The 26,602-nt window shown below is 38.5% G+C and overlaps 1 protein-coding gene across 3 annotated transcripts in view; it reads left to right on the top strand.

Annotated features, from left to right (window-relative positions):
- Positions 1-26,602, top strand: part of MAEA (macrophage erythroblast attacher, E3 ubiquitin ligase) — a 49,181-nt gene that overhangs the window by 9,963 nt on the left and 12,616 nt on the right. For all 3 annotated transcript variants that reach the window (XM_059845359.1, XM_059845357.1, XM_059845358.1), the window contains 3 exons: positions 7,742-7,924; positions 11,392-11,595; positions 24,536-24,658. In XM_059845359.1, coding sequence (XP_059701342.1) covers positions 7,817-7,924; positions 11,392-11,595; positions 24,536-24,658 — 435 coding nt within the window. In that variant the 5' untranslated portion in view covers positions 7,742-7,816. The remainder of the gene's footprint in view (positions 1-7,741; positions 7,925-11,391; positions 11,596-24,535; positions 24,659-26,602) is intronic.

The following is a 26,602-nucleotide window of genomic DNA, read 5'->3' as shown; positions in this document are numbered from 1 at the left end:
CCAGTCTCAAGATATGTGAGAAGTATGTAGGAGAAGGAGAGGGTTCCCTTTCTTGCTTCCAAAACAAGAACAAAAGGGTTTCAAGTCAGTTGAAAAGTCAAAACCAAAGAGTATTTCTTCATATAGTTGTGAGCCTGTGAAATATCTCACAACAGGATGTTGCAGTGCTAAAACTCTGGTCAACAGCAACAAGAGTTCATGAGTGAGAAACACCCTGTGGTGTTTCTACTATTAAGTTCCCATCTCTGGCTCAAGAAGTCCAGTGAGACTTTGGAATTAGTAAATTTGTTCTTGCCTTTTTTCAAGTGCCATCCTCTTTCTGGATATCATCAGAGAAAAGATAGTGACAGAGAGGGGATTTTTGGTCTTATCTGGTATGGTCATTCAGATCTTCATATGGAAGTGTATTTGATGTCTAAGTTAGCAAAGATGAATTCATTAAATTAAGGTAGGAGAGTACTTCTGCAGACAGTGTTAAATTCAGGCTTCTGCTCAAACCTTGGCTAACTTCAAAGCTAATCTGAGTTGCTCGGAGTTCTGCCAAGTTCTGAAAGTTTTTGAGGGTGGAGATTCTGTCACCTTTCTGGGCTGCTGTTCCAATGCTTACCAAGTCTTCAGATTGAAATATGTTTTTATGTGCAGCTGGAATTTTCTTTAGTGACAGTTTTCAACTCAGCCTCCTTCCTTTTTGCTCTGTGACTCCGGAAGGTCTGGCTGGCTCTTATCTGTGACCTTCACCTTTCAGTGGTAGAAAGCCTTTATCAGATTGTGCCACTTCCAGCTCCCTGTAGCCTTCCCTTCTGCAAGGAAACAAGCCTGCCCCTCTCCTCTTGGACTTTTTTTTTTTTTTAAATCCTCCAACCAGCTCACTGTCATGGTGGCAGCCTTCTGGATTCTCTCCAGGTTGTCAGCATCTCTTTTTTAGTGGGAGAAGGGGAGTGACCCAAAAACCAGACTCAGTATTCCAGATGAGTCTGCATGAGTGCTGAGCATAAACAATCACTCCTCTCAACCCACTGCCTTTAGTCTTGCTAATGCAGCCTGGGATGGGGTTAACCTTCACTGCCTTGAGGGCCTGTTACTGATTCACATCCCACCTGCTGTCCATCAGGACCTCTGCATCTTTTCTTGCAGTGGTGGTCCTTGCCAGTTATTCCACAACCAGTGCTAAAGGCTGGAGTGGTTTTGTGCCAGATATTGGGCCCTGTTGTTTGCCTTTATTATGTTGCATAAAGTCCTTGGTGTATTTCTCCAGTATGTCATTTTTTCTGAATGGCAGCTCTGACACTCATTTATCAAGCACTCCACCAGTTTGCCCTCTGTGAGCTTTGTGTTCTATAGTGCAGATGGTTGAAGATGGCATGTTTGTTGGAGTTGATAACATTCCTGGGGAGACAAGCAGTACTTGTAATTGGCCACCAGGAAGCTTTGGAACCACAGACCATTATTCTTAGAGCCTGACTAGTCAGTCCCTAACCCATCTTGTGTTCAGCCATTGAGTCCAAGTCTCCCGTTTGGCCACAAGTGGGACAATGTCAGAAACCTCACTGCTATTGGCATGAAGGGCTGCCAGTGTGCTCCTGCCATTCAAAGACAGTTCATCTGAAAGCAAACAATGTTGTCAACCTTGATTTGCATATGACAAGTCTGGGCTTGTTGTTCCTAGTCACCGTTATAAGATTGGAAATGGTTGGGGGTTTTGGTTTGGTTTTTTTTTCTGTAACTTTCACGAGAATTGAGATGAGGCAGACCAGCCTGTAGTTTTTGTGATCTTCCAGGCTCTGTTTTTAGAGTAGAGGCACTAAATTGCTCTTTTCAGTCATGGACAACTTTTCTTGTTCACTGTGACATTCCAGCAATGATAGCAGGTTTGCAGTGTCATCCAAGAGCTCTCTACTTTCCTCCCTTTTGCTCCTATGTACTTGTGTATCTTCAGCTTGCTTTGGACTTCTTACATGAGGGAATAGTACCTCTCTCCCCAGACTCAGTTGCTCATACGTCATGAGGAAGGCTTAGGAGAAGACCTTACCAGTAAAGACAGAGAAGGCATTTAGAAGTGAGACCTTGTTGTCCTTGGTAGTTGGGTCACAAACTCAATTCTGTGGATGCTTTTCATCTTCCTTAAGCTGCTGGTGTCTGCAAGGTTCTGGTAATTGCAATTAATTATTTGAAGTCTAGTTGAATTAAGTGGATGTATATGCTGGCTGTGATGGTAATGAGAGCTGCATTTCTAGCTGTAACTCAGAAGGCTTTTGTGGCTGGACAACTACAACACCTCTGCAAAAAAGATCTCTCCATAGTTCATGTTTGTTTTGTTATGTTGTACTCTATCCCAAGCAGGGAGCCCTTCAGCAGTGTCTGTATTCAATTTGTTTTCCAACCCCAGGTGCTCAGTGAGTGACTGTGTCTGTTGTAGAAGCTGCAGGTGTGCAAGAGGCTGAAATTTTGCCACATTCTGGAAATGGCATGCAGCTGCTTAATAGAATTCAAGGTGCTACAATGAGCATAAGTCCAGTCTGGATGTCTGACTTCCAACAACATAAATGCCATTGAGCTTTTTAAGCTTTGATCGCTATAATTAACAAACTTCTATGAGGAGAAAATGGTCTGCATTCTCCTCTCCCTTTTCATATTGTTAAAGGCTGTATAGATGGTAGGCTCTCATCACAGGTTTTCTAAAGGCATTTTTCTGTAAGTATGTAGAGATAAGCAAGAGCTGAGGTGGGAATGTTTCTGTATAGTCAGCAGCAGTTTCTATATATTTGATTTATGGAGAGAGTACAAAGTGTGCACATGTACATACATTCAGAAAACCTTAAGAGAAGAAAAATGAATCTCAGTAAAGTCTTGATAATGAGTGTAAAAGCAATATGCCTTGTAGGACACTGTGTAAAGGATTAGCTGGTTTAGAATCATAGAAGGGTTTACTTTGAAGGGAACTTGGAGAATATTTAATTCCAGCCTCCTTGCCATGTTCATTAGACCAGGCTGAAAGCCCCATCTAACCTGGCCTTGAACACTTCCAGAAATGGGTCATCCATAGCTTCTCTGGATAACCTGTGTCAGGGCCTTGCCACCCTCACAGTAGAGAATTTATCCCTCAATCAAACCCTGCCTCTGCCATTTTGAAGCCATTCCCCCTTGTCCTGTCACTCCATGCCCTTGTGAAAAGTCCCTCTCCAGATCTCTTGTAGCCCCATTAGGTACTGGAAGGTGCCGCAAAGTCTTCCCAGAGCCTTCTGTTCTCCAGGCAGGACGCCCCCAGCTGTCTCAGCCTGTCCCCTCAGCAGAGGGACTCCAGCCCTCTGATCACCTTTGTGGCCTCCTCTGGACTTGCTCCAGCAGGTTCCAATCCTTCTTGTGTTGGGGGCCCAGAGCTGGGTGCAGCATTGCAGGAGGGGCTTCAGAAGAGGAGAGTAGAGGGGCAAGATTGCCTCCCTTCACCAACTGCTCGCACTTGTTTTGATGCACTCCTGTATGCAGTTGGCTTCAAGTTATATTTCTTTAAATATTTGTTTGCAGGCTGATAATTAACACTTGAAGTGTGTACAGTTTGCAAAACATCAGGTTACAACATATGCAAGCATTTAACACTGGCTGGGTTTTTTTCTATTTTTAATGTATTTTCAAAAAACTCAAGAAAATGGAATCAGTAAGTGAATGGCTTGCTGAAAAATTTATTTTTATGAAAATATATTTAAATTCACTCAGCTTAAGGGTATTTCAAGTTATGTTTGATATGGCTTTTGAAAAGAAAGATTGCCTACAGTTGCCCAATTTGAATAGTTTTAGCCACTTCATGATTTGAGAACTCTGCCCTGCTTTGGTACCTTATTTGCATTCATGGGCAGGAAGAGGACTGTGTTTGGGCTGAAGGCCAGGTAGTAAACTTCACAGTTGAGTTCCCAAGTGTACACTTAAAAACTCCCCCTGACATCCTTAGCTCTGCAGTTTTCTACTCCTTGCTCTCAACTAAGTGATCAACATGTGGCTCTCCTGGCAGTCCTTCCTCCTCTTCCACCAGTTCAAGCTTGTACACCCAGAACAATCCTCTTTAAGTCTTGTCTCCACAGCTAGAGGTTGTTGGAGCATGTTCTGGGACAGCACACTACTTTTTTGGCTTTCTGAAAACAGTGTGAAGTAACTCCTGAAATAAGAAAATATTTGGATCAGATTAATCAGTTGTCTCTGTTTTTTTGTTAGTGTTTAGCACCTGGAAACAGTCACGCTACAGTTGCAGAAGCCTCCAGCCAAGCAGACTTTCCTTCACATCACAACAAAATTCTGATCTTGGAAAAACTTGTGTTACTGGAATTTTACCCCTTGTGTAGGTTGATCTAACTTCAGTCAAATTCCTTTTCACTAGGTTTAAGTTTGACCTGGTTTAGTGCATGCTTAGGTTGAATAATGTGTCTGCAGCTGTGGAAGCTGGTGAACAAAAGGAGCAGAATCTATTTAGTGCCACTGGATTTAAATGTGCTGCCCACTAATATTTTACAACTCTCCTTTGTATCCTCTTGCATGCTCACCATATGAGCCAACTGGGTGTGGCTTTTCAAGCTCTAACGAGTAGGACAAGTTGGTATTGTGCTTATACAGAACATATTCTGGTCAGTACTTGCTGCTTTATTTCAAATTTTCTAGTAGCTGATTTATTCTTTTTTCCTTAAGGTAATGCTTCCCTAGGCTGAGTTCTGTAGGTCTCTCTTGTCTCTAAATAATGATGTGTAATCCAGGTTTGGTCACAGAATGGTACTGGCAGGAAAGATTCCAAGTCTCTAATAGGTTTATGGCAATTAATGAGATATAAATCTTGTATCTGTCTCTTAGTTTGAAAACTTTGGTGTTCACAGTGTTCCAGCCATTTTCAGATGGTACCTGAAAATCAAGTGAACGATATTTAAAAATTTTTTAAATTGCATTGTCCAGAACACTTTCTTATATGTTCTCCTTTCATTAACTTTCATTATTGGTGGAAAGAAATGCTCCTGTTGGTACAGTGCCTGTAACTTGTGAAAGGTTATGCAGTAAAGCAAGCCAGTGCTGGGTCTTTTGGCACTTTGGAGCTGGAGGAGTAATAAAAGAACCAGTGGATAAAGATGCAAATTCAAGATAAAATCCTGCTTTGTAAGAAATGTAGTTCTAAATTTTGGCATTCACAGATTCTGTCTCTGTAAAGTAAGTGTAAAATCCGTACCTAGATATGATTCAGATATATTCTCATGAAAACTGCTGGCTCTATAATAAGAAACAAGTGCCTGTGCAAATTATGAAAATCTCTGGTAAAGGGTATTTACTGTCAGCTCCAGTTATGCAAATAATTTCATTGTACCTTTAATATCCCTTGTTATGACACACTAAATTATGTTTCTCAATATGTTTACTTTTATTTACTTTCAGAACATATAGTGGAAACATTTCAACTCAGTCTCTTCCACAGAAGTCATTCAGATTGTTTTTATAGTAAGGGAAAAAAAAATTAAGAGAAGATTCAAAAACCTATTGCACCTAGACATTCTAAATGATATATAGTGTTACCAGCTGAAATTGAAAGTTGAATTGTTCTAAATGTCATATGAACACAAACTGTGCCAGAATTCTGCATGCTGAAGAGACAGCACAGGAAATGGGTGCTGTTACTGCTCTTGAGTGCAGATAAGGAACTAGGGAAAAGGAAGATTAAACACAGACTTTTTTTCCCCAACTGACTAGATCTGTGTCCAGCTGACTGCTCAAAATTTAACAAAAGCATTTTCTGTACTAAAATAGGTACCTCAAATTAATAGTAAATTATGAAAGTCTTTATTCATGCAGATTTTCAGTGTGGCATGGAAAGCTGATTAGCAAAATACTTGCAGAAATATTTTTTGGTGAACAGTAAGATGCAGTGGAGCAAAAAGAAGGGAAGAAGTTGTCTTAATGCTGTCTGGCATTGAGTCTTAGAGTTGGAAATAAGTTTCCATGCTCAAAAACATGAGATGTCAAAATAATGGCCTCCTAGAACATCCGTTTTATCAGTGAGTCTTTAAAATAGTTCATATTTTTTGTGCAAATGGAAAAAAGAAAAGAGGATTGGGGATGGAAGGTTGTTACATAGGCTACTAAGTTGGTTTTGAAGCCTATTATTTGTCATGGTTTATGTGGCTTGAGTTTTGGCTGGGTTTACTGCTGGGATTTTAGAGCAAAATATATAAGGAAAATACTTGTTTTGGCTTGGTGCCTTCTGTGGTAGAGTCTTGTCCTGTCATTTGTTTGGGTCTTAGTTTGAGATACCAGGAACCATTAAATAGACCATTTCAGTCTTGAGAAGAGGAGCCCTTTCATATCTTATCAGGATTATCCTGTCTTTTATTACTACTACAAAGCAGCATGACCTCTTGTAGGTAATGCAAAGCCTTGGAAAGCAAATGCTTTGGCTTACCTTCCTTCCTGTGAACCAAACTGTTCTCTGATGGGGAATTGCTGTGGAACTATAGGAACCTCTTGGCTAATAGAGCCCAGAAGGGGTGTGGCCCCTGGGGATACTTCCTTGCATGCAGATAATTAGAAGGAGGAAAACTGAGCCCTTGATATAATTGATTAAAAGTTATATGCTTGAAAGATTTGTAATCAAACATATACGTGATATGTACCAAACAGAGCACTGATTTGTGCTTCCTGTTTTACCTTTAACATGGATAATCTGATTGCTATCTAAATTATGCCTTTGATTAATGGAAAAGCAATCAAGATTATCATAACTACCTGAAAGAACTTCTCATAGACTTTTTAAAGATTAAAGATATGGCTGAATTAAGTGTATAGCACTGAAATGTTTTTAAAAATTCCTGTTTCTGTGAAGTAATAGAACTTCCTGTCTAAATTGCTTTTGCTGCCGCTGTAGTGGAAGCATCTTAACACTTCCCAAATCATTCCCCAAGCTGTAGACAGCTCCCATCCATGTGTCCCTAATGGCCATCAGTAGCAGTTTTGATTCAACTGTTCCACAAAGGTGTGGGACAAGTAGGACAGGAGACCTCCAAGACTGGCAAATCTCTTAACTCAGGAATGGAGCATTAGAAAAAATTAACCAGTTTAGTAATACATTGTAGGCTTTTATCACTAAAAGAAAATTTACATGGGTTTATCTTGGCATTCCTTATAGCCCTTGTATGTACAAAGTGTATACTACTTTTTAAAATTAGTCTTTCATGGGTAGAGGTATGCAGGAGACTTGTTGAATTTCCTGAATAACTGTTGGTCTAGTATGTATAAATTTTTCAGTAGCCAATATGCATTATACATGCTTTCTCTCAAAGATAACTTTCTCTTTCTTAATGAATTAGTGAAGGGAAGAAATGTAAAATTAGAAAGTCAGGGTCTGAAGGGTGATCTCTTAGTTGTGGTTTAATTTGTAGCTTTCCTTTCATAGGTACAAATTTGTCTTCATATTCTGTTGTCCCTGGATTGTTTCCATCAGTGCTTCCTACAGCCAAAGCAGGATAGGTGAACCTGGTATCAGACAAGAAACTGCAGCATTTTTCCTCTTGCCTTTTTATAATCTTTGAAGTGTGAGCTCCTTGCTGAGAGAACTTAAATAAGGGTTTTACTATGGGAACTCAAGTTCAATCAATGACCTCTAGTCCCCTGGAACCAATGTACTCTTTGGGCTGCATAAGATGAAGTCATCATTCTTTCTAAGCTCTAGAGGACCTGACTTTTTAAATACAGAAATTCTAATGACTTGCTATTTCTGCTTCAGGTGCCATATGAAACACTGAACAAACGATTTCGAGCTGCCCAGAAGAACATTGATCGGGAGACCAGCCACGTGACCATGGTGGTGGCGGAGCTGGAGAAGACGCTGAGCAGTTGTCCCGCTGTGGACTCCGTTGTCAGTCTCCTGGATGGAGTCGTTGAAAAGCTCAGCGTTCTGAAACGCAAGGTGAGTGCTGTTCTACCTTCAGTGCAGTGCTCTTTGCTTGGATTTTCTTTTCAAGATACTTTTCAGAGAATTACTGGCTCTTTAAAAGCCTTGGGACGCGCAGTGAAACTTTGCTTCACTGTGCTTAAGAAACACAATTTGGTGGTCCTTGTCTAAGTATAACAAACTTCTGTTGAGAGGTAAAACTAATATGTATTTGTAGTCCTGAAAAGGACTTTCTTTACTAACAGAAAAGAAATAGTAGCAAAATGAATTGATTTGTATCAGTTCCTGCTTGTCTAATGGAAAGGTTTGTGTAATTGAATTAATTGATCACTGGAATAGCAAAACAGGTAGAAGATGAAGCTGAAAAATGGGAAACCCCCAATGCAGGAATAGTTGTATGCAGTGTTAAGAATTCTCTGGAGAAGAAAGTGCAAGTTGTCCTGGATTGTTACTTGAAATTTTTTTATAATCACTCAACTTGAAATTTCAAAGATTCCTAGGGAATATTAAGAGCCTTTTAAACAAAATTTGGCAGGATAACCTGCTTCTGGCTGTAAGCTTGAACAAAATACAACGAGCCTTTCATGCCTTTACCGCATCTTTCTTAGAAAAAGATGTATATGTTCTCAGAAGAGGTATAAGCCGTCCTTATTTTGGATGGGAATATTACTCATCCCCAGAGTCATCAGAACACTTACTTGAAACAAGTCTTGCAGAAAAATGGAAATAGCTCTGTCGCCTGACTTGAGAGCAGTGCTTCTCCAAAAATAAATAGATGAAACATAGAAGCAGAGTCATTTTATTGAAACTTAAATGAAATAACCAACAGATATAAATCTTGTGACAGTACTATGTGAAGCATCAAAATACCTTGGAGGTTTGCAACATGAAAATAACGCTGTCATGTGTGTTGATTTGGGGTTTTCTGCTTGAACAAGTTAGCCTGGTGTTGAAAAGCTGTTCTGCAAAAGACTTGATAAATTAATTGCTCTTTTCATCCTTGGATTGTGAGCCTTAAAGAGGTCTTAAAGGATATGTTTTCTTCACTTCTCTCTTACTTACAGAAAAATAGGAGCTATTTCTGAAAGAGGTGTTGTATGTTGCTGGTAGGTGTGCAGTAATGATGTGGAGGAGTAAAAGTTATTTACTTGTTAAAGCTTTGCTGACTGTGGGGGTGTGTCTGAAGGCATTGCTGAGTGTTTTGGGTGCAAAGCTCCGTTTTAGATTAATTGCTCATTTGTTTTTGACTGCCTGAAAGACTCTGGAGAATCTTATAGCTACTCAGAAAGAACAAAAGGCCAAAAAAAATTATTTAACAGTAAAAGTCCTCTGAAATACAAAGGTCTTGTTTCTGCTCCAAACCCTCAACTCCCAGCTGTCTTCTCTATAATCTCTGCCCCGAGCAAAATGATTGTTTTCTTTAGAGCCTTTAGACCCATGTGGGATCTCTGTTTCCTCCTGTGTTTAGACATGGATCTCATGAACTGCTGAGATGGCCATAATAGAATTGGATGGTTCCTTTTTTTAACACCTTACTCTCTCTTGAAAGAGAGCTTTAAAACACAGCAGGTTTCTTAGGTTCTGAAAACGATCCTAGGGAAACCTAGGCCTTTGTGTTTTCCCTTTTGTATCCTGTTTAATATGCTTGTTCCCTCAAGTTCAGTTAACATCCAGCAGGGCAAGTCCAGATAGACTTGCTTCAGAGGGTTTTGAAAAGAATCTGTAGCCTTTCTGAACGTCCTAGAAAGATCAAAAAAACAGCAAGAGCTGTATAGGTCCAGATACAAAGCCATATAAGAAGAGCTCTTTGGAAGCAGAAGGGGTCTAACCTTTGTGCCTGGCTGCCTTAAGTTCTTAGTTGTATTCAGAATATTTCTCAAGGTTGCCTTCACATCTGGTAATACTGCAGATATCTAAAAAGTGAAACTGTATTTTGTCTTCAGTCTCTTCCTGAATAGGAAGAGACCCAGTTTATAACTCAAACAAAATACTTGTCTCCAAACTATGTTACAAAATAAAGCTAAAGTCAGCAGCACAAATCACTCCAACTTCAGTAATAAAAGTAACTTATGCTACAGATGTTTACATGGATGTTAAGAGACTCTTGTATAGTGACTAGTGTTTTAGATACTTGAATTTGGTTTCAAGGGCCAGATCAGAGTCAGGCTTAATTGGGGTGGGGGGGGGAATAATCTCAGTGAGCTTTCCTTGAAAGTTTTCTCTCATTTCACTTTGCTTTTCAAATGCTGATCCTTCCAGAAGTCTGTCTATGGGCAGGCATGGTAAATGCAATTAGAGCTAACCTGTGCTTCCAGAGCTGGAGCTGTACCATATATGATACTGTAGTTTGAGTTCTGGAAAGGTCGCTGTGTCAGCATGGAGTGCAGATTGGGCTGCCAAAAGCCTGTCAGGTTCTGCCTGTGCCTTCCAGCTGCTGGAGCTGTGCAGTCATTCAAACACAAGCCAGCAAGTTTAAAGTCACCACAGGGCAGCCTAACTTGCAATTGCATCACCAGTGATATATTGCAGATGGGAAAGGTAGTAACCATCCTCTGCTGGTTTGCCTTTACCTTAGCGGGCACATAAAAGTTCTGCCAGCTTTCTGGAGTTCTGTAGGCTGACCTGGCCCAGAGTTGTCACATGCTGTGTACTGAGTCAGCTGGCTTAGAATGATGGCTCTAAGGTTGAAGGAAAGCAACTGAGCTGAGTGTTTTTGTTTTAATTAAAAATATTGTAGCAATACCTTGGGGGACTGGTGTGTGTTTTTTTGCTGGGTATGCCAATATGTTGGTTTAAAATCATCAATCTAGTTCTTCTGGACAAATGTGTTTTCCTAAGTAAAGCTCCTTAACAAGAGATGCACGTTCCCACAGTAGCAGAGTTATATAAAATAATACCAGTTTAACAAAACTGATGATTTTGAAAAACTGCTTTTAGATCCTTGAATTACAGGTGCCAAGAAGCCAACCATTTGTGTAATTTCCATTATTGCATGACTGATTAAAATGACTCCAGTGTATTAGAAGTAATGTGGGTTTACTCTGCATCACTCCTGAGTAGAACTAATCCAGCAGGACAGCTGCTGGAGGAAGAAGCCATGCATAGGTTAGAGGTGGAAATTTTGCTTTTCACCTTTTTGGATCACATGACTGCAAACCTTTACAAAGCTCTTTGCAGGCTATTACAGCAGTTGCTGCCATGGTTGATGCATTTCTGGTTTTGGATAAAGTGCAAATTGAGCAGAAAAATGTATCTATTCATAATGCCAAATAGATCAAAACTTACTTCTTTGCAAGAATATCTCAGAACAGAACCAGCCATGCAGAAGCTTATGCACTGCCATAGGAAATATTTCTAAAGAAAAGAGACACTACTGAGAGTAGCTGTATAACATATAAAGAATGCTTACAAACAATTACTGTGTTTTGCTTTAAAAGGAGATTGAACACATGCAGCTCTTACTGTTAGCTTTTACTTTTCAGGCCGTTGAGTCAATCCAGGCTGAAGATGAGAGTGCGAAGCTCTGCAAGCGCAGGATTGAGCACCTGAAGGAGCACAGCAGTGACCAGCCGGCTGCTGCCAACATGTGGAAGAAGAAGCGCATGGATCGCATGATGGTGGAACATCTCCTGCGCTGTGGCTACTACAACACAGCTGTAAAACTGGCCAGACAAAGTGGGATCGAGGTGGGTGCCACTGTGGACTAACTTGCTCACAAAATGGTGGTAAAGAGGAAGTTGGAAAATGAGAACAAGCTGGTTTAGCCTTGTAGCTGTTATTTTTATGTATTGGTGTGCCTTCCTGGCTAATGTTTGTCTGTTCATCTTTTTAGGCTTGAGTTTGTTCTCCTTCCTTGGTAAAAATTGTGTTTTAATGTATTAAGTAAGTTGAAATTGAAGGCATCATTTTTAGTCACAAATTAAATGCTTTTAGATAAATACCTTTTTCTGTTAAAATTCAGATTAATTCTCAAATGTCATACAAAATTTCTTGTTAGAGGCCTTTAGGCTGCTGATTAAGCAGGTGGTGGAGCTTCCCATCTGTCTAGCCCCACTCAGCTGATATGTGTAGGTGACCAGACTGAGCAGAACAGCATTTGCTGATTGCAGGAACAACTGTTCTATTGTATCATCCTGCTGTTTAATGTGCTGAGAGGAAGGCTGACTTTTACTTGGGAAAAGAAATTTTGATACAATTTGGGTTTTTTAGTAGCCATTATATCTTGCATGATCCTAAGAACATTTTGTTGCTTTGCTTGTTTCACCATTTTCTGAGTGTTGCTTTCCTTTTCACTGGTTAGCTAGTTGGTTTTGCTTGGGCTCACAGTAGGTTATGAAGTGTTTGCAGTTTGTCTACTTTAGTGTAGCTACTTTATGCAGACCAGTGAATCCTGATTGTGGTCCTCTGACAACCATGAGGACATGAAAACTGATTTTTTAAGAATTTGCTTTTTGTCTAGAGAAGTAATGTTTTGCAGATTTTAGGTAGCCTTTGCTATTTGATCCTGAGTGATCCTTGAATCTTCTTCTAATATTCCTGATTCCAGAAGGTATGCAACTCTTCTAGTTAAAATCTTTCTCTTATAAAGATGCTGAAAGTTGAATTCTCTTACATGACTTACGTACTTTGCCTTTCTTTGGTGGAATAGTTGAACACATCTCTCATTTTGTTGGAGAAAAAGTTTGTTTTTGGTTTTTTTTTTACTGATTCAATTTAGAGCATTTGTACTTGCTCTTTGTCGTGTAACAGGGACCTATTTGTCATGTGTCCCTTATTCCTTGGCTGCTTTACTGTCTAATCCTGTTCAGCCAGCAGCAATTTCAGTAAATGCCAAATAGGAAATAGCATGTCGAGGCTGAATAGAAGTGAGAGGGGAAGTGGGTTACAAAGTATTAATAGGAAATAGTCCTGGAAAAATCAACTGAAGAGGCTGTTGTGCCTCACTAGTGAAATAGCCTGTGCATGTGAGTCAGAAATACCCAAGGCAATTAGCTGGGATAACTGCAGCTTGACTGGTCAGCAGCTCTCCCACTTCTGGTAGATGTTTCCCTCTTGTTTTGAGCAGGAGCTCATCTCTGCTGAATCATCATGTTACTGTAGCTACTAGGTCTGCTGAAAAAGCACTATGGAAATATTTTCACTTTCCTAGCAAGCTCTATTATGCCTGTTTAAGTAATGCTCAGCTCTGGTTTGGACATGAGTGTGGAAGTCTTCATGTCATACTGCAAGACCCTGTGGTAAAAGCATCATTCTTAAAGCTTTTCATTCTATTTGTTGAATAGAAAAATTTATGTTAAAAAGCAAGTTTTAAATAAGATTATTTACCTTCTGCCTGCAAGCCTAACTCTTTTAATTTGCATAACATCAGTTAATAACACAGAACATAGTTGCATGTTGAATGCACTGAGGCCTTTTTTCTTCTAGTTCACTCAAATTATGTATTTTAGTCAGCATTATGGTTTGTTTTGGCTTAGTGAAGATAAGGCTTCCCTCAGTTTCCCTGCTTTGCACTTGGTCTGACTGTATGGCAATCTTCTTTGTGAACAGCTTTTATAAAGTATGATACTGGGACTTGTTTGTTACACAGAATTTGTGGTTTTGTTGGTTTAGTAAGACAGCAGCTTTGTTTCTTTTTGTTCCTTTCTTGCTAAAGGATGTGAGCCATTGAAATGTTCTCTAATGCTTACTAATGTAACTTTGCTCTAGAGATTACAAAATAGCACGTTATTCTCTCATCCCAAGTAATCTTTGTTTACTGTGGTCTCACCTGGCATTTTGATTCATGTCCCCACCACCACTCTTGTCTTGATTTTGTTACCACTGGGTAGACATTATACCCTAAGTAAGAACCTGAAAAAAAAAGTACTGTTTTTGTTCAGCTTGTCCAGCAGCCAGAGGTGAGTCTGGTGGACAAGGTAAGCATGGCCCACCGATGTACTCTTGTGGCAAAGGCAATTCAACAGCACTCTGGGTTGCACTGGGATAGGCAGCAGCAGCAGAAGGGAGATCATCCAGCCTCTCTACTCAACACTGGTCGCACCCAGCTGGAGTGCTCTACCCAGAACTGGGCCCCCAGCAGACACAGGGACTTGTGGAGTCTGTACTTGGATGGAAAGATCCCAAGTAACCTGTTAAGAGGTGACACTGCTTTGAGCAGGGAGACTACTCAAGTTCCAGAGTAGTCTCTGGAACCTCAGCCATTCTGTGATTCTGTTCCTGTGATTGTGGGGCAAATGGCTGAGGTGCCCTTTGCTGCTCTTTGGGAAGGCTGAAGGAAGCAGCTTTTTCAGTTCAGTTGTAGCTTGGGGATCCCAGGTTAAACACTTTCCAGTAGCTGTTAGACCAGTCTTGGGAGCAAGTCTCAGCCTGCCTGATTTAAGTTTCTTGTGTGGCTCCTGAATATGAGACACCTGCAGAGCTGCCAAGGTGCTTCATGGGTGAAGCAGGTCAGAATGGATTCTGCTTCAGTGACCAAAGGGAAACCATTAAATCATCCCAATGTTTGAGCAAACTGTCTGCTGTGGGCTATTGGCAAAGATTAACTGTGTGCCATAGTGTACAATTCTAGTAGTTTTTGATGGTCTGTGACAAATTTTAGGCTATTTTCTAAATTAATTACCTCCATAGGAATGATAGGCTATAAAATCTTGTAATAGAAGGTAAGTGCTTAAAAACCATGATTGTAAACTAGGAAGTAAACAGAATGGAAAGCAAAGCTGGATGTAAAAAATTAGAGTGAAATTTTAAATATCAGAGTTAAGAACTTGTTCAAGTAAAGAATAACTTTGGGCATAAGGCATTGATACAGCATGAAGTTATGGCAATATAAGAAATACATTCCAAACATTAAATATTTGTTACATGTCTTTAAAGAAAAGTAATGCTGCTTGGGAAAGTAAACCAGAATGTGAGTAAGATTAAAATAAAAGCTGACAGTCAAAGACAGAAATGTTTGTGCCAAAGTAAATATGGGGTAGAGGGGATTCTATTGTGGTCTTTTTTCCTTGATTTCTTCTGGCTCCATGATGATGTGAAAAACAGTTTGGGTTGAAGATACAAACTAGATTCGAAGGAGTTTTTTGTTGCATATGAATAAAACTCATCAGTATAAGCTTATGAGAATAAATAGAATCAAAATAAGGTCATTATTGCAGTGTAATGTCACATCAATATAAAAATGCCTGTTTTCATCTGCAAATTCATATTTTCAGCTAGCTGGCGAGGTTGTCTATTAACTTCAGCTTTGTTATTTCATGTTCTGCTATACTGCCATCTCATTTCTGTGCCATTAATTGATATGCAAATTTAGTTTAGGAAGAGTGGTGTACGACTAGGAAGTTGGTTTCTGTTTGTAGATAAATTTTTTAATTAAGCTGTGTATGTGGTACTTAGTCTATTGTTTCTGGAGGTGGTGGGTTTAAAATTGTATTTGTTTTTCCAGCCCTTTCCTTAATAGGCTGGGAAGAAAAAATAAACATGTAAAGTGTCTTTACATTCTTTGCTTAATTATGTATAGCCATAGTGATTTTTGCCCATAGGATTGAAAACAAACCCAGATTCTGAAGCTTCCAGTCTCCCTTATCATATGCTGTAAATCCTCTTTCCATCTTTGCTTAGCTTATTTTAGTAAAAGAATGCATCTCCTTGCCTTACCGCTCAAGCTGTACAAGTGGCAATGTTTTTTCTGTGAAGGATAGCATAAATTCAACCTAATTCTTAGTGTGTTGGAGCAGGGAGCAAATTATTCAAAAATCTATAATCCATAGAGGAACAGAAGAGTTACTGCGCCCCTGGGCAGGGTGGGCAGTGACACTGTAATGTGGGCAGTTAAATGCTTGAGTTGAAAAAATTCTTAAGTAGCTTAAAACTTGTTAATTTGACCTTAAATCAGGGATTGTGTATATCAATCAAAATTCTGCCAATTCATGTTCTTAAATCAGTAATTAGGTACGTGCATCATCCCTCAAGAAACTTAACTAGCCTTTTGCATTCATACCACAGTGTGCTTTTTGCTTTTGAGAGCTGGGGGGTGGGGGGAAGTGAGTATTCCATTGACTTTAGGAGTTTTGTCTAGACATATGGCCATTGTCAACACTGATTGGTATTAGAAGGGTTTCTTGACACTTCAAGTATTGACAATTGACACAGTCCCAAAAAGATAATAATTTTCTTGGAGTAGGAGTTCAGGTCTCCAGTTATTATCAATGATTTCCTTCCTGAGCTGAACTTCTACATCTGTGGTAATGGTTATTCACTGGAGAATATCAAAACAGGCCAGATACTGAAAAGCCATTCTAAAAGTATTTGTCTTTCAAAGTAGTAAATACATTTATTTTAAAAAATTTATTTCGTTTAAATAAGGAATAGTAGTCACTGGAAAAACTGATTATCTTCCATTCTTCTCTCCCTCCTGTTTGGTCCAGTTATTCTTTTTTTACTGCATCATTACAGCTTCAGTTTCTGTAAAACTGTTTTTGGAGGGATTAGCCTAACTAGAAAAGATACCTGCTACAAATTCCATCGTGTTCTACTCTCTTAATTTTGTTATAGAAAGCTGTGAAATCTTATTTGTTGTTCTGTGATATAAGAGAAACTTGAATTCTTAAAGTCAAGCTTCATGGCTTTTGACCAAGTATCTCTTCTTTTTCCTATTCTCTGTCAGTGTTCCTTTTTTCAACCCCAAAGGGGAATGTTGTTTCCTTGCTTTAGAAAAGTGTTCCTCAGCACTGTGATATGGATCCTTCAGCTGACACCTCAGTAGAATACTGCTGAAGGATTTCTGTCTGCTACGGGGCAAAATCTTCCTGAAGCTGCTCTTTTTGAAGTAATCCATTCCCTGAATAACTGTTTCTACTTGATGACTCTCAGAAAATGGGAGATGGAAAATAGCCTGCACATTTGAGAATCACAAAAAGGAGCAGTATTAAGTCTTAACTCAAAAAGTTAAAAGCTGAATAAACACGTTTTTTAACAATCATACAAATGTACCTTTATGAAATTCTCCTTGTTAAGATGCATAATCCAACAATTGCTTGTAGGCAAACACACATGTATGTATTCAAGTAATTAATCAGAACACATCTATATTCATAACAATTCAATTTCAAATAGGTAAATAATATTCATCATAATGCTTGAATGTATTATTTACTTTGCTGTCATGCAGAACATAGCCAAGCTGACTTTCCAGATGCAGGATGAATGGTAAAAGGTGTCTTTTCCTAGGAGCTATTTGTGTCCCTCTCCTGTGACTTGCTGTGTTCCCACACTAGAGATGTTACAGGAAAACTATATATGAAGGAACTCCTAAACTGGCATAACTGATTTAAAGGTGCCAGGATTTTAGCTTGTGCTGCTTGCAGTTACCTGCAGTACCAGGCTATAGAGAGCTGCTTGGAATCTCCTTCAAATGTGTTTTGGCTGTACCTAGTGTAAGCATGGCAACTTTGAGTAGATTGGTATAATGAATGTCTGGGTGTGTTCATCTGAATTTCAAAGTGCTGCAATTCCTGCACAGCCTTACATCTGCAGTTTGTCTCAAGCATCTTGAGGAATTAGAATTATGTTAATGTGAAATAGTCAAGATGGAAGCAGAATAACAAACTTCCTCATTACGAATCATTTGACACTTCAAAAGCCAACAACATGAATTGTGCTGTGATGTTGAACATCTTGGTTTCTTCAGTCTATTTAGACAAAGTGGGTTACCTGTAGTGTATCTTAACTGAGCTAATTTATTACAAAATACTTCGTCTGGAAGGCTGCTGATGCAAGAAAAATTTTTGAATTTTTATCTAAATGGGGAATGGTGTTATCACCTGGAGATTACCCAGGAATAGAAGGTGTTTGGGCTTAGTCATGTCTCTTCTTACTGCCCTTTTTTCCTGCCAGACATTCCTTCAAAGAATAAATCTTACCTCACATTTAACACTTGCTCTTACTGCTACATTAGATGACAGGATAATGTTTTGTTAGAGAATCTGTGTAGCTGCTAAGACTGATCCTGCATGGATAAAAGCTGCAGGGCCTCTGCTCCACCAGCAGAGGAATGGGTGCCTTCCCTATGCTAGAAGAGGCTGTGAGAGAAAATGAGGCCCTTTTTTTTCTGCCCAGTGATGCATCTTAAGCTCTAGAGGCTTTGTCACACTACTGTAGTGTAGTCATTTATTACTGTACTTAGCAGGGTATAATATGCTGATGGGTAAAGGTGCAGCCATTTGCTGAGCTACAAAAATTGCTGAGGCAGGAGCAGAGGATGCATTGGGAAAACAGATTGCTAATAGCCAACCTCAGTGCTTGTTCCAACTCTGAGGCTCTTCCAAGCAGCTTGTGTCCTTGAGTGAAAGGAGGTGGATGAAACACTTCTTTGTGCTTGGCTCTGGAGCAGCCAGTGCCAGAATGTGTATAGTTTTGGTGACCACACTTTAGAGAGCTGTTGAAAAAACTGGATGGAGGGAGAGGATGACTGGAAAATGTTATGGGTGGGTGCTTTGGGTATGTGTGAGACCAGAGGTCAAATACCAAGGAGTTTTGTAATCAAGTCAGAAAAACTGAAGTTGGACACAAGTTTAGAACGTGAATTAATCACTAGAACTAATTAACAAAAGTACCAGTATCCTCTAATGTTATACGAAGACCATGCTCTTCTGATAGACACCAACTGTAAGATACTGGCATCCTTCAAAAACAACCAGGCAGAACTAAAAGGTCTGTGCTATGCTGAGGGTATGGAAGATGCTCTCATGTGAAAGATTGACTGTCACCATGGGCACTGTGTTTACTTTGTAGATGAAAACATTTCTGGCTCTTCTGTTGACAAATCTGGTTTGGCTGTCTGTTTTTGCATTTTTCCCCAATAACTAGCTCTGCGGCTGCCTTTGAGTAGGACATTCTGTCAGTTACTCTGTTTAGTTTCTCTCTATTCCTGTTAATGTGAGTTACATTATAACGCTGAGTAGCAGCTTAATGAACTTCAGACAATGTTATTTTATGAGCAGAGAGTAAGGAGGCCCCTTACTGTTAATTTGTGCCCTACTTTAACTGGTCTCCAGTAATTGTGGTGTTGCTGTATTGTCACCACCTATGCCATTATTTTCTTAATTTGTGTCTCCCTTCAACGTTACTGCAGTTTATACATACTCTGTGTTGACTTTGAAGAAACTGTTACTCCAGCAGCCTTTTATTCCTGCCCTTGTATAGGGGCAGAGGAATTGGATTGTGGTCCCAGTTCCTGTTACTGCCATCACAACCACCTGCACTGTCCCCCTCTTCACCTGCACCTGATTTTTGCTTCCTGTGCTTGTTTTCAAGTAGGCAGTGTGACTGTGGTGTTCTCCAGGCTTCCTGCTCCTTCCAAGTGATGCCTCCTTCACTGTTTCCCACTGTGGAAATACACTGATTTCTTCTTTCCCAGCTGCTCCTGTGGTCTTGCCTTGTAACTCCTTGTGTTTGCCTTCTCCCTGAGATGTGTAACAACAATCACAGCCTGACATGATGCCTGCATTTGCTATGTGTTCATTACAGGGGAAGTTTTAACAAATGAATATATTAATATAGAAGAACTAAATTGACCTCTTCATTTGTAACTGTTCATTAGTGCATTTCTATTTCACTTCCATAGAACTAAATTATACTGAAGGTTGTGTTGCTGTGGAGAGTATGAGAGTAGTCATTAAAAGCTTAACGCAGCTTTTTCTGAAGTTGTTGTTTGAGTGATCTAAGTGTTTATTGTATTTCATATACAAGTAGTTTACCATGCTGCTGAACACTGAAGTGCATCAGCAAAGGCTTTTTTATGAGGGTAGTGCTCTTATGCATGTAATGTGTGTAGATAGATAGATAGTCAATCCTATTAAAGCTGTTATTGGTACATACTCTTCATACTCTTGGCAATGAGCCACTGATAGCTTGAGGCATACTGGCCTATTTTCAATTTCATATTGATGCTAGTAAGCAATTAAAAATAAACAATTTGCATTTTTGAAAAAATACATAAACAGCAGCTTATGATATTATGAATTGCTTATTTTATACAACAAATAGCCCTATTTTATGATGTTTTTTTCCACTGAGGAAACTTTCTTTTCTACACAATGCTGCCTTTTCTCACTGAATCAATTTTTTTATTTTATCTTGTTTAAACCTAACATTTCTTTTTTGATGAATTAATCTTGTTTTGAAAACAGCTTATGGGAGATTTGAAAATGTCAAGTATTAGCTGTTCTAGTACCCATTTCTGGTTGGTTTTGAGCCCTGTTAAAGATTCGCATTTCTAATGTGAAAAATTCTGGGGGTTATATTAATACATAAATGTTCATATGAATTATAAGGGATTTTATCACACTTTTCCTTCTGATAGCTATCCAGACTTGTGACTGAAGATCTCATAAAGTGAAAATACTTCAGCTCATGTGCATAGTGGAAACCACTGGAGAGAAATGACTTGACCTGACTGCTCCAAATTTTAAAATGTTACATAAAAGTCCTCATGTGAACACTAAATGAGTTTCTGTAGTTCTTTTACTACTGCAGAAAGGATGTTTTGTTCTTTTCAAGTCATTTCACATACAATTTAATGCAAAGTTGCTATTTTTGTTGCATCTGGTGCTGAAAATTCTGAGCAGCTTTCCTGGTGAATTAGAACCACACATGTAGATCTGGTTTTTTTCCAGCTCACTGCTGAATTCTCTTAGTTGTGCACAGTCTAAAGTTACAGTCTTTGTTTGGCTTTCAAGTCAGTTTAAATTCACATTTTTATATAAATTTGCCAGTTTGGTTCACAACTTTGTAATAGATGTAGCTGTGTTCAATTTTAAATTCATGTGAAGCTTATACATCTGCCAGTTAAACCAAATTACCTAACTGCCTTTATACATACCTTCTCATTATTTCACAGCTATTATTCTTCACAACCTTCCCTGTATTTTTGTGAATCACTTTTTCTTTTCTGTGACACAACCACATAAATTCATTAAGCCCATTTTCCTTGTTCTCTTAGTTTTGGTGTTTCAGACTAGTGTTCATTTTTGCTGCAGTCTTTCCCTTCAGTAAGGACAGGCAGTGGAGTCTCCAGAAAACAAGGCCCTGCTGAGGAGGTCATCCTGGCAAGGAGTGAGCTGCCCTAAAAGTTCAGCCCATCAGAGTTCAGCTCCTGCTCACGCTCAGCAGAGAGTCCAGAAGCTGTTCAGGGGAGGGGATGTGCATAAACATGCTTGGGATGTTCTTGCTAAGAACCCATCTGAGCAAATAGGATCCAGCTTTTATGTTGGCCAGGAGTATGTATCTAGTAATCATCATCATAAAGGCATCCTGGTTCTTCATAGTATTTTATACCTAATAATTGGAGTTCTGTGCAGAATCATAGGGTTGGTAACCTCCTTCCCTGGAGGCACTTGCAGCGTAAAAAGAAGCAGTGATATTTTAAAAGCTATATATATGTAAATCAGGCAGAGCACAGGGTGATGGATAGCTGTATTCTTGTTTAAATAAGTATCTCTGCTTTCACTAAAGTGACTTCAGCCTTCATGTGCAGTTTTCTCTAATAATAAATGTCTTCCTCTGGAGTTTTCACAGTTGTAATGGAATTAAATAGTTCTTTTATGATAAAGTTCACCCAGTGTTGAGATAGTTACCCTTGTAAAACCTGTTTAGTGACTGTTGTATAGAAGGGAAAGTTAGTTCACTTTAGTCCAATACCAGTTTTTTAAAGCAGAAATTATAAAATCCAGGTGGTACTCCCTAGTTTGTAGTGTGCCCGCCCCTCTCTTGAGTGTCTGGATAATTGTTGCTAATACTTAATGCAGCAAGCTCTCATCCTTCAGACATTTGAGGCTATTTTTCAGTACAGTTGTAAAATTAAATGAAAGCTTCATGTAAATCAGTCTTCCTGCCCAACCTCAAGTATTTGTAATCAAGTGATTTAGGCAAAGTTGTGACAAGGCACAGGAGGCTGGCAAGTCTATGCTAAGAGTTATGGTTTGAAATAATCAGTGTGTGGGGTAGGGTTCTCCTTAGTTCTGCAGTACTGGCAGGAAAGTATTGCAGCCCCCCTTTCAGTGTGAAAGCTGAAAGTGTGAAATGAAGGGAGATGTTACTGTTGTAAAGAGGGTAATTAAAGAGTTTAGAATTCCTTTTTCGTTTATATACAAGTCAGAAAACATTTGCAATGGTGCTGAATACTGTGTCATTTCAAAGGGGAGTGTGTGGCAACAGATTTCTTGCTTCTGCTTTTCCTGCACCTGCAAAATCAAATGGCAGTATTTCTCTAAGATTGTGTATTTACATTTACTCAATTTTATATGTAAATTATATAAGAGAGGCACTTTGTAGCAGCCTGTGAAATCTTAATCCTGCTTTGGGAGCTGAGAAAAACAATGTTTCTGTATGATCTGCATCCTGTACATCTTGGAATTGCAGAATACTTTCAGAAAGCTATTCAGGATTGGGGTCTTAACAGGGATTTTTTTTTTTACTGGAAATGAGACGCTTGTTACAAAAGCTAAACTGGTTCCTGTCCATCCAAGATGAGGCAGACAAGTTGTACTCCTGACTGTCCCGTGTAGAAGAGCTGTGCTAGCTTTGATAAATCCTCTGATACTCCTTTCTTCTGGTTCCTTAGTCCTAGTTAAGGAAGAAGCACCAAGAGCAGGCACTACCAGGAAAGATAGGAAAGTATGACTGGGTTTAAAAAAAAACCAACCTGTGTGGCATGTGGGGTTTTTAAAGGTTTATTGCCTAATTGTATCTTAGTATTTTTGTAGTAATCAGTCTGCATGATTAAGACTTCTAACTACTTATAATCAAATGCAAAAGCTATTCCTGTCTCTACAAAGGGATTTCTTAATGCCCTTTTTTATTGATCCTTAACTTTCTATCAAGTCAACAGGGAAGAAAGTCCTATTTATTGGTGCAATTTAAATTTAATTGTTGGTTCTGAAAGAAACCCTTTTAATTTAAAATGTTCTCCTCTGTTTTCTGGATACATACTGTCTATTTAATAGAGAAGGCTGCCAAGCTTTGACTTCTTTTGGCAGCCATGAATCTAATTAGCATTTCTGTTACATAGAACCCGTTTCATTTCAAGTTTTCAAATGCAATGTAGAGATTCTCTTTATTTAAGAGTTTTGTCTGTCTCAGGAGCAATTGCAGTCTTTTTGCTCATAGTAGAGGGCTGCTATACCCCAACACCTGATTGATAAATACAGATAGCTGGGATTCTCTCATTTGTTATAAGTTCATGGGCTTATAACAAATGCTGCCCTTATGCTTCTTTTTTTTTTTAATGAAGCTTAAACTATAAAAAGCTAACAAATGAGATTAAACCACTGATTTGTTTTTGCTTAGCACATCCAGCCTTTTTTTGATGTAAAAGCAAATGCTTTTGTTTTAATTTGGTGTAAAAGCAAATGCTGTTCACTAAGAGAGCACATAACTCAAACAAGCTTGAGGACATACATGGAGATGTTATTGTTTGTAACTTAAATGGAATTGTCTTTCCACTCAGCAGCTGTATGGAGTGCAAGCAGGATAATTAATATGACTGCATTATGTGTCAAGCTACTAACACAGATGAGTTAATGGGCAAGAGGTTTTTAAATGGTCACCTTATCACGTGCAGGGGAGTAATGCACTTTCCTTCCACTTGAGCATATATATCATCAGGAAAACTTCAGACCAGCAAAAAGATTATTCTCATTTTCTTGTAGGAATACTTTAAAACTGCTGTTGTAGAACAGGTTGGAATTCTTTCAGTCCATTTGCCAACACATTGATAAAATAGATTTTTTTTTTTTTTAACCCTAAGGGTATGGGAAGAATCCATTAAAGTCCAATCTCAGTGTTGTTCTATAAACTTGTAGCTGTCTGAATTCTGAGCTCAGTGTACCAGTAGAACAGCAGGAGGCCCTGTATTCTTTTGATGGTAAATGGTTTTGTTGGTTATACAACCTATAAAATAAATGTTAATGTTTTGGTTCTCAAATTCAAGAAACGAGAGTAAGATTTAGTAAGCTGCAAGTTTTGGTGCACTTTAGAAATCCATGTGGCGTGTTTAAATTTCTGTAAATAACCATTCTGATAACCCTAACATGATTTAATTCACTTCCCAGTAGTATTAGACTTCCTGTATTTATAAGGAAAAGCTGGCTAATGAAATGCCAGATGTGAATGTGATATATAGCTCGTGCTAGTTCTGATTTTCAGCTTTTTCTCTTGGAAGGTAGAACTTCCAAGATTAAGTATATTCAGCTGTTCTGGCAGATGAAAATGCCATTATTTCTGAGAGTGGTTTTGTTCACCACAGCTATGGTAATATTTGTGATATTAAGCATGTCAATTATATAAATGTCTGCAAGACTCAAGGTTTAATCTTTGTTTTTTTTCTTTTTTCTTTTTTTTTTTTTTTTGTTCTAGATCTGTTATCTAACTAGACTCAGAGAACTGTTGACACTATCAGAACATTCCAATCCATGGAAATATCCTGTAATGTCTTTTTGCAAAGTACAATTCTAAAATCCAGAAGTCCTGAGAATAAAGTCTTTTGTACCTCTGTATTCCAGCTAAGTTGAAGAATTGTTGTGTAAAGTATGAGTGCAATTTAACAGCACCTTTGTTTTTTGTTTTTTGAAGGATTTGGTAAATATTGAGATGTTTTTGACTGCTAAAGAAGTGGAAGAGTCATTGGAAAGACAAGAGACTATGACTTGTTTGGCTTGGTGTCATGACAACAAATCCAGACTCAGAAAAATGAAGGTATGAAAATGCAGCATGTTCACATTTTGCTTCATCTGTTGTCTAAACTACTTGGGTGCTGGATGTGGTCAGTATGTTTTAAATTACAGGTCTTGTATAAAAGGACAGTAAGTATAAAAATGTTCTTAAAAGGCATAGGTAGTTGGAGGTAAACAGGCTCACACATGTCAGACCTGGAAGTGAGTGGTAGGTCATCTTCTGGATTCAGTGTTGTCTCAACAAATTATGCTCAAATAAAATACAGTACTCAGTTGGGTTTAGTGTAATTTGTAAACAAAGGCAAAAATACGTAGTGTCTTGATGCATGTAAACTTAAATCTATAATTCTGTGCATCCTGGTGAGACTTTAACTCAATTTATATGTGAAGGTGTCTTGAGAATGAAATTAATTGGTAATCTCTGCTCTCAGGTTTAAAATCTCTGAGAGAAATTTCATGCAGATTTTAGTCTTAGTAATTTTTAACTCTTGAATATAAGAAGTCAGAACTTTAGAATAAAGAATTCACTTGCTGTGAGAAAATACAAAAACAAAAGCTGGAATATAATCAAGCAATAAACACAAGGAGTCTTCCTCAAGCCATCGAGTACCATGAGCTGAACATGCTGTGTACTTGCTGCTATGCAGTCTGTTTAAATTTCCTTGTCTCTTAAATTATGCATTTCAAAACATGCTGTAATCTTTTATAGGGCTTGCAGAAATCTGTTTTTAACTGATATTAACCAAAATCCCTGCCTCCCTTAAAGAAGTTTTTATCTTAGTTTTTTAAACTAAGTGCTTTCTTTAACCAAAAACGTTTGAGTGCACTTAACAATAAGCAAGGAGTGACGTTCTCTGTCACTCAGGGGCGCCAAACTGAGAATGTGCCCATGGGATGCTAAAGTCAATTGGCCAGTGATTACTCTAGAGAAAATGATGGTCTTGTTATGGAAACCATTAAAGGAAAACCAGAATTGGTATGTAAACCACATTGCATAATTATACTGCTAAAAAAATCCCCCTTGTGTAATCTTAAAATGTTAAGTAATACGAGACATATAATCTGAACATCTTACTTTTTCATCACCAATTTTCAACAAGCAGTAAATAAGGAAGACTCTTCCCCTCCTCTTTTTGAAAAACAAAGTACAACAAAAATCTATTTCTGCAAGCCCTATGTTTTTTTCGTTTTCTTTTTTTGTTTCTTTTTTTAATCAAACAAAAAGCAAAGCTAAGGCTGTGAGAGATCAGAGTTGAAAGAAGAGAAATTACTATGCTTCTTTTTGAAACACAAACATTTCTGCTGCTTCTAGTTGCTTAGCTACTCATCACTGTTAATGTTCTCAAGTCCCAGCCACCACCTACCTGAGTGCAAGCCTTATCTAAAATCTAAACTGTTTGGTGGCCTGGGAAAGCAGTCATGTAATCTTTACAGATATGAGATGTGAGCTATCTGAAATCTTGAGAAGAGCTGCTGTGGGATTGTTAGAAGGTACACAGAGTTGGAATATGCATCATCCAATTGTCTAGGACTCTCTGCTTCTAGTTACACTTGTCTGCAGAACCCCTGGGGCCATTGGCTTGCACCTTACTTGAAAAGTCATTTGTTTGACATGTGGGTTTTGCTATGGAAACGTCATAGCAAAAGAGGAAGCCCTGGGATTTAGTATCATTAACAATTAAAAAGCTTGATCAGATTTTTAGTAGAAACGGGCTTATTTAAAATTCTAGATGAGGAGTTTGTGTAGATTTGGTTAAAAAGGTATTTTAAGATAGTCCTATTGAAAATGTCAAGAGGAGAAATTTTTATTTTCTGCTAAATCTGGGCTTGAATACAGAAAAATGCATATTTGGAAAATATTTTTTTCTGCTCCTTAAACAAGTTAGTTTTAACATATGAAAGAATGCATCATTTTTATGTTCAAATGGCTTATGTTTCAATCTTAAATAAGTAGTTGTTGCAATGT

This window comes from Haemorhous mexicanus, chromosome 4 (assembly GCF_027477595.1).
Source record: "Haemorhous mexicanus isolate bHaeMex1 chromosome 4, bHaeMex1.pri, whole genome shotgun sequence".
Taxonomy (NCBI): Eukaryota; Metazoa; Chordata; class Aves; order Passeriformes; family Fringillidae; genus Haemorhous; species Haemorhous mexicanus.
This window is presented reverse-complemented; position numbering and strand designations above follow the sequence as displayed.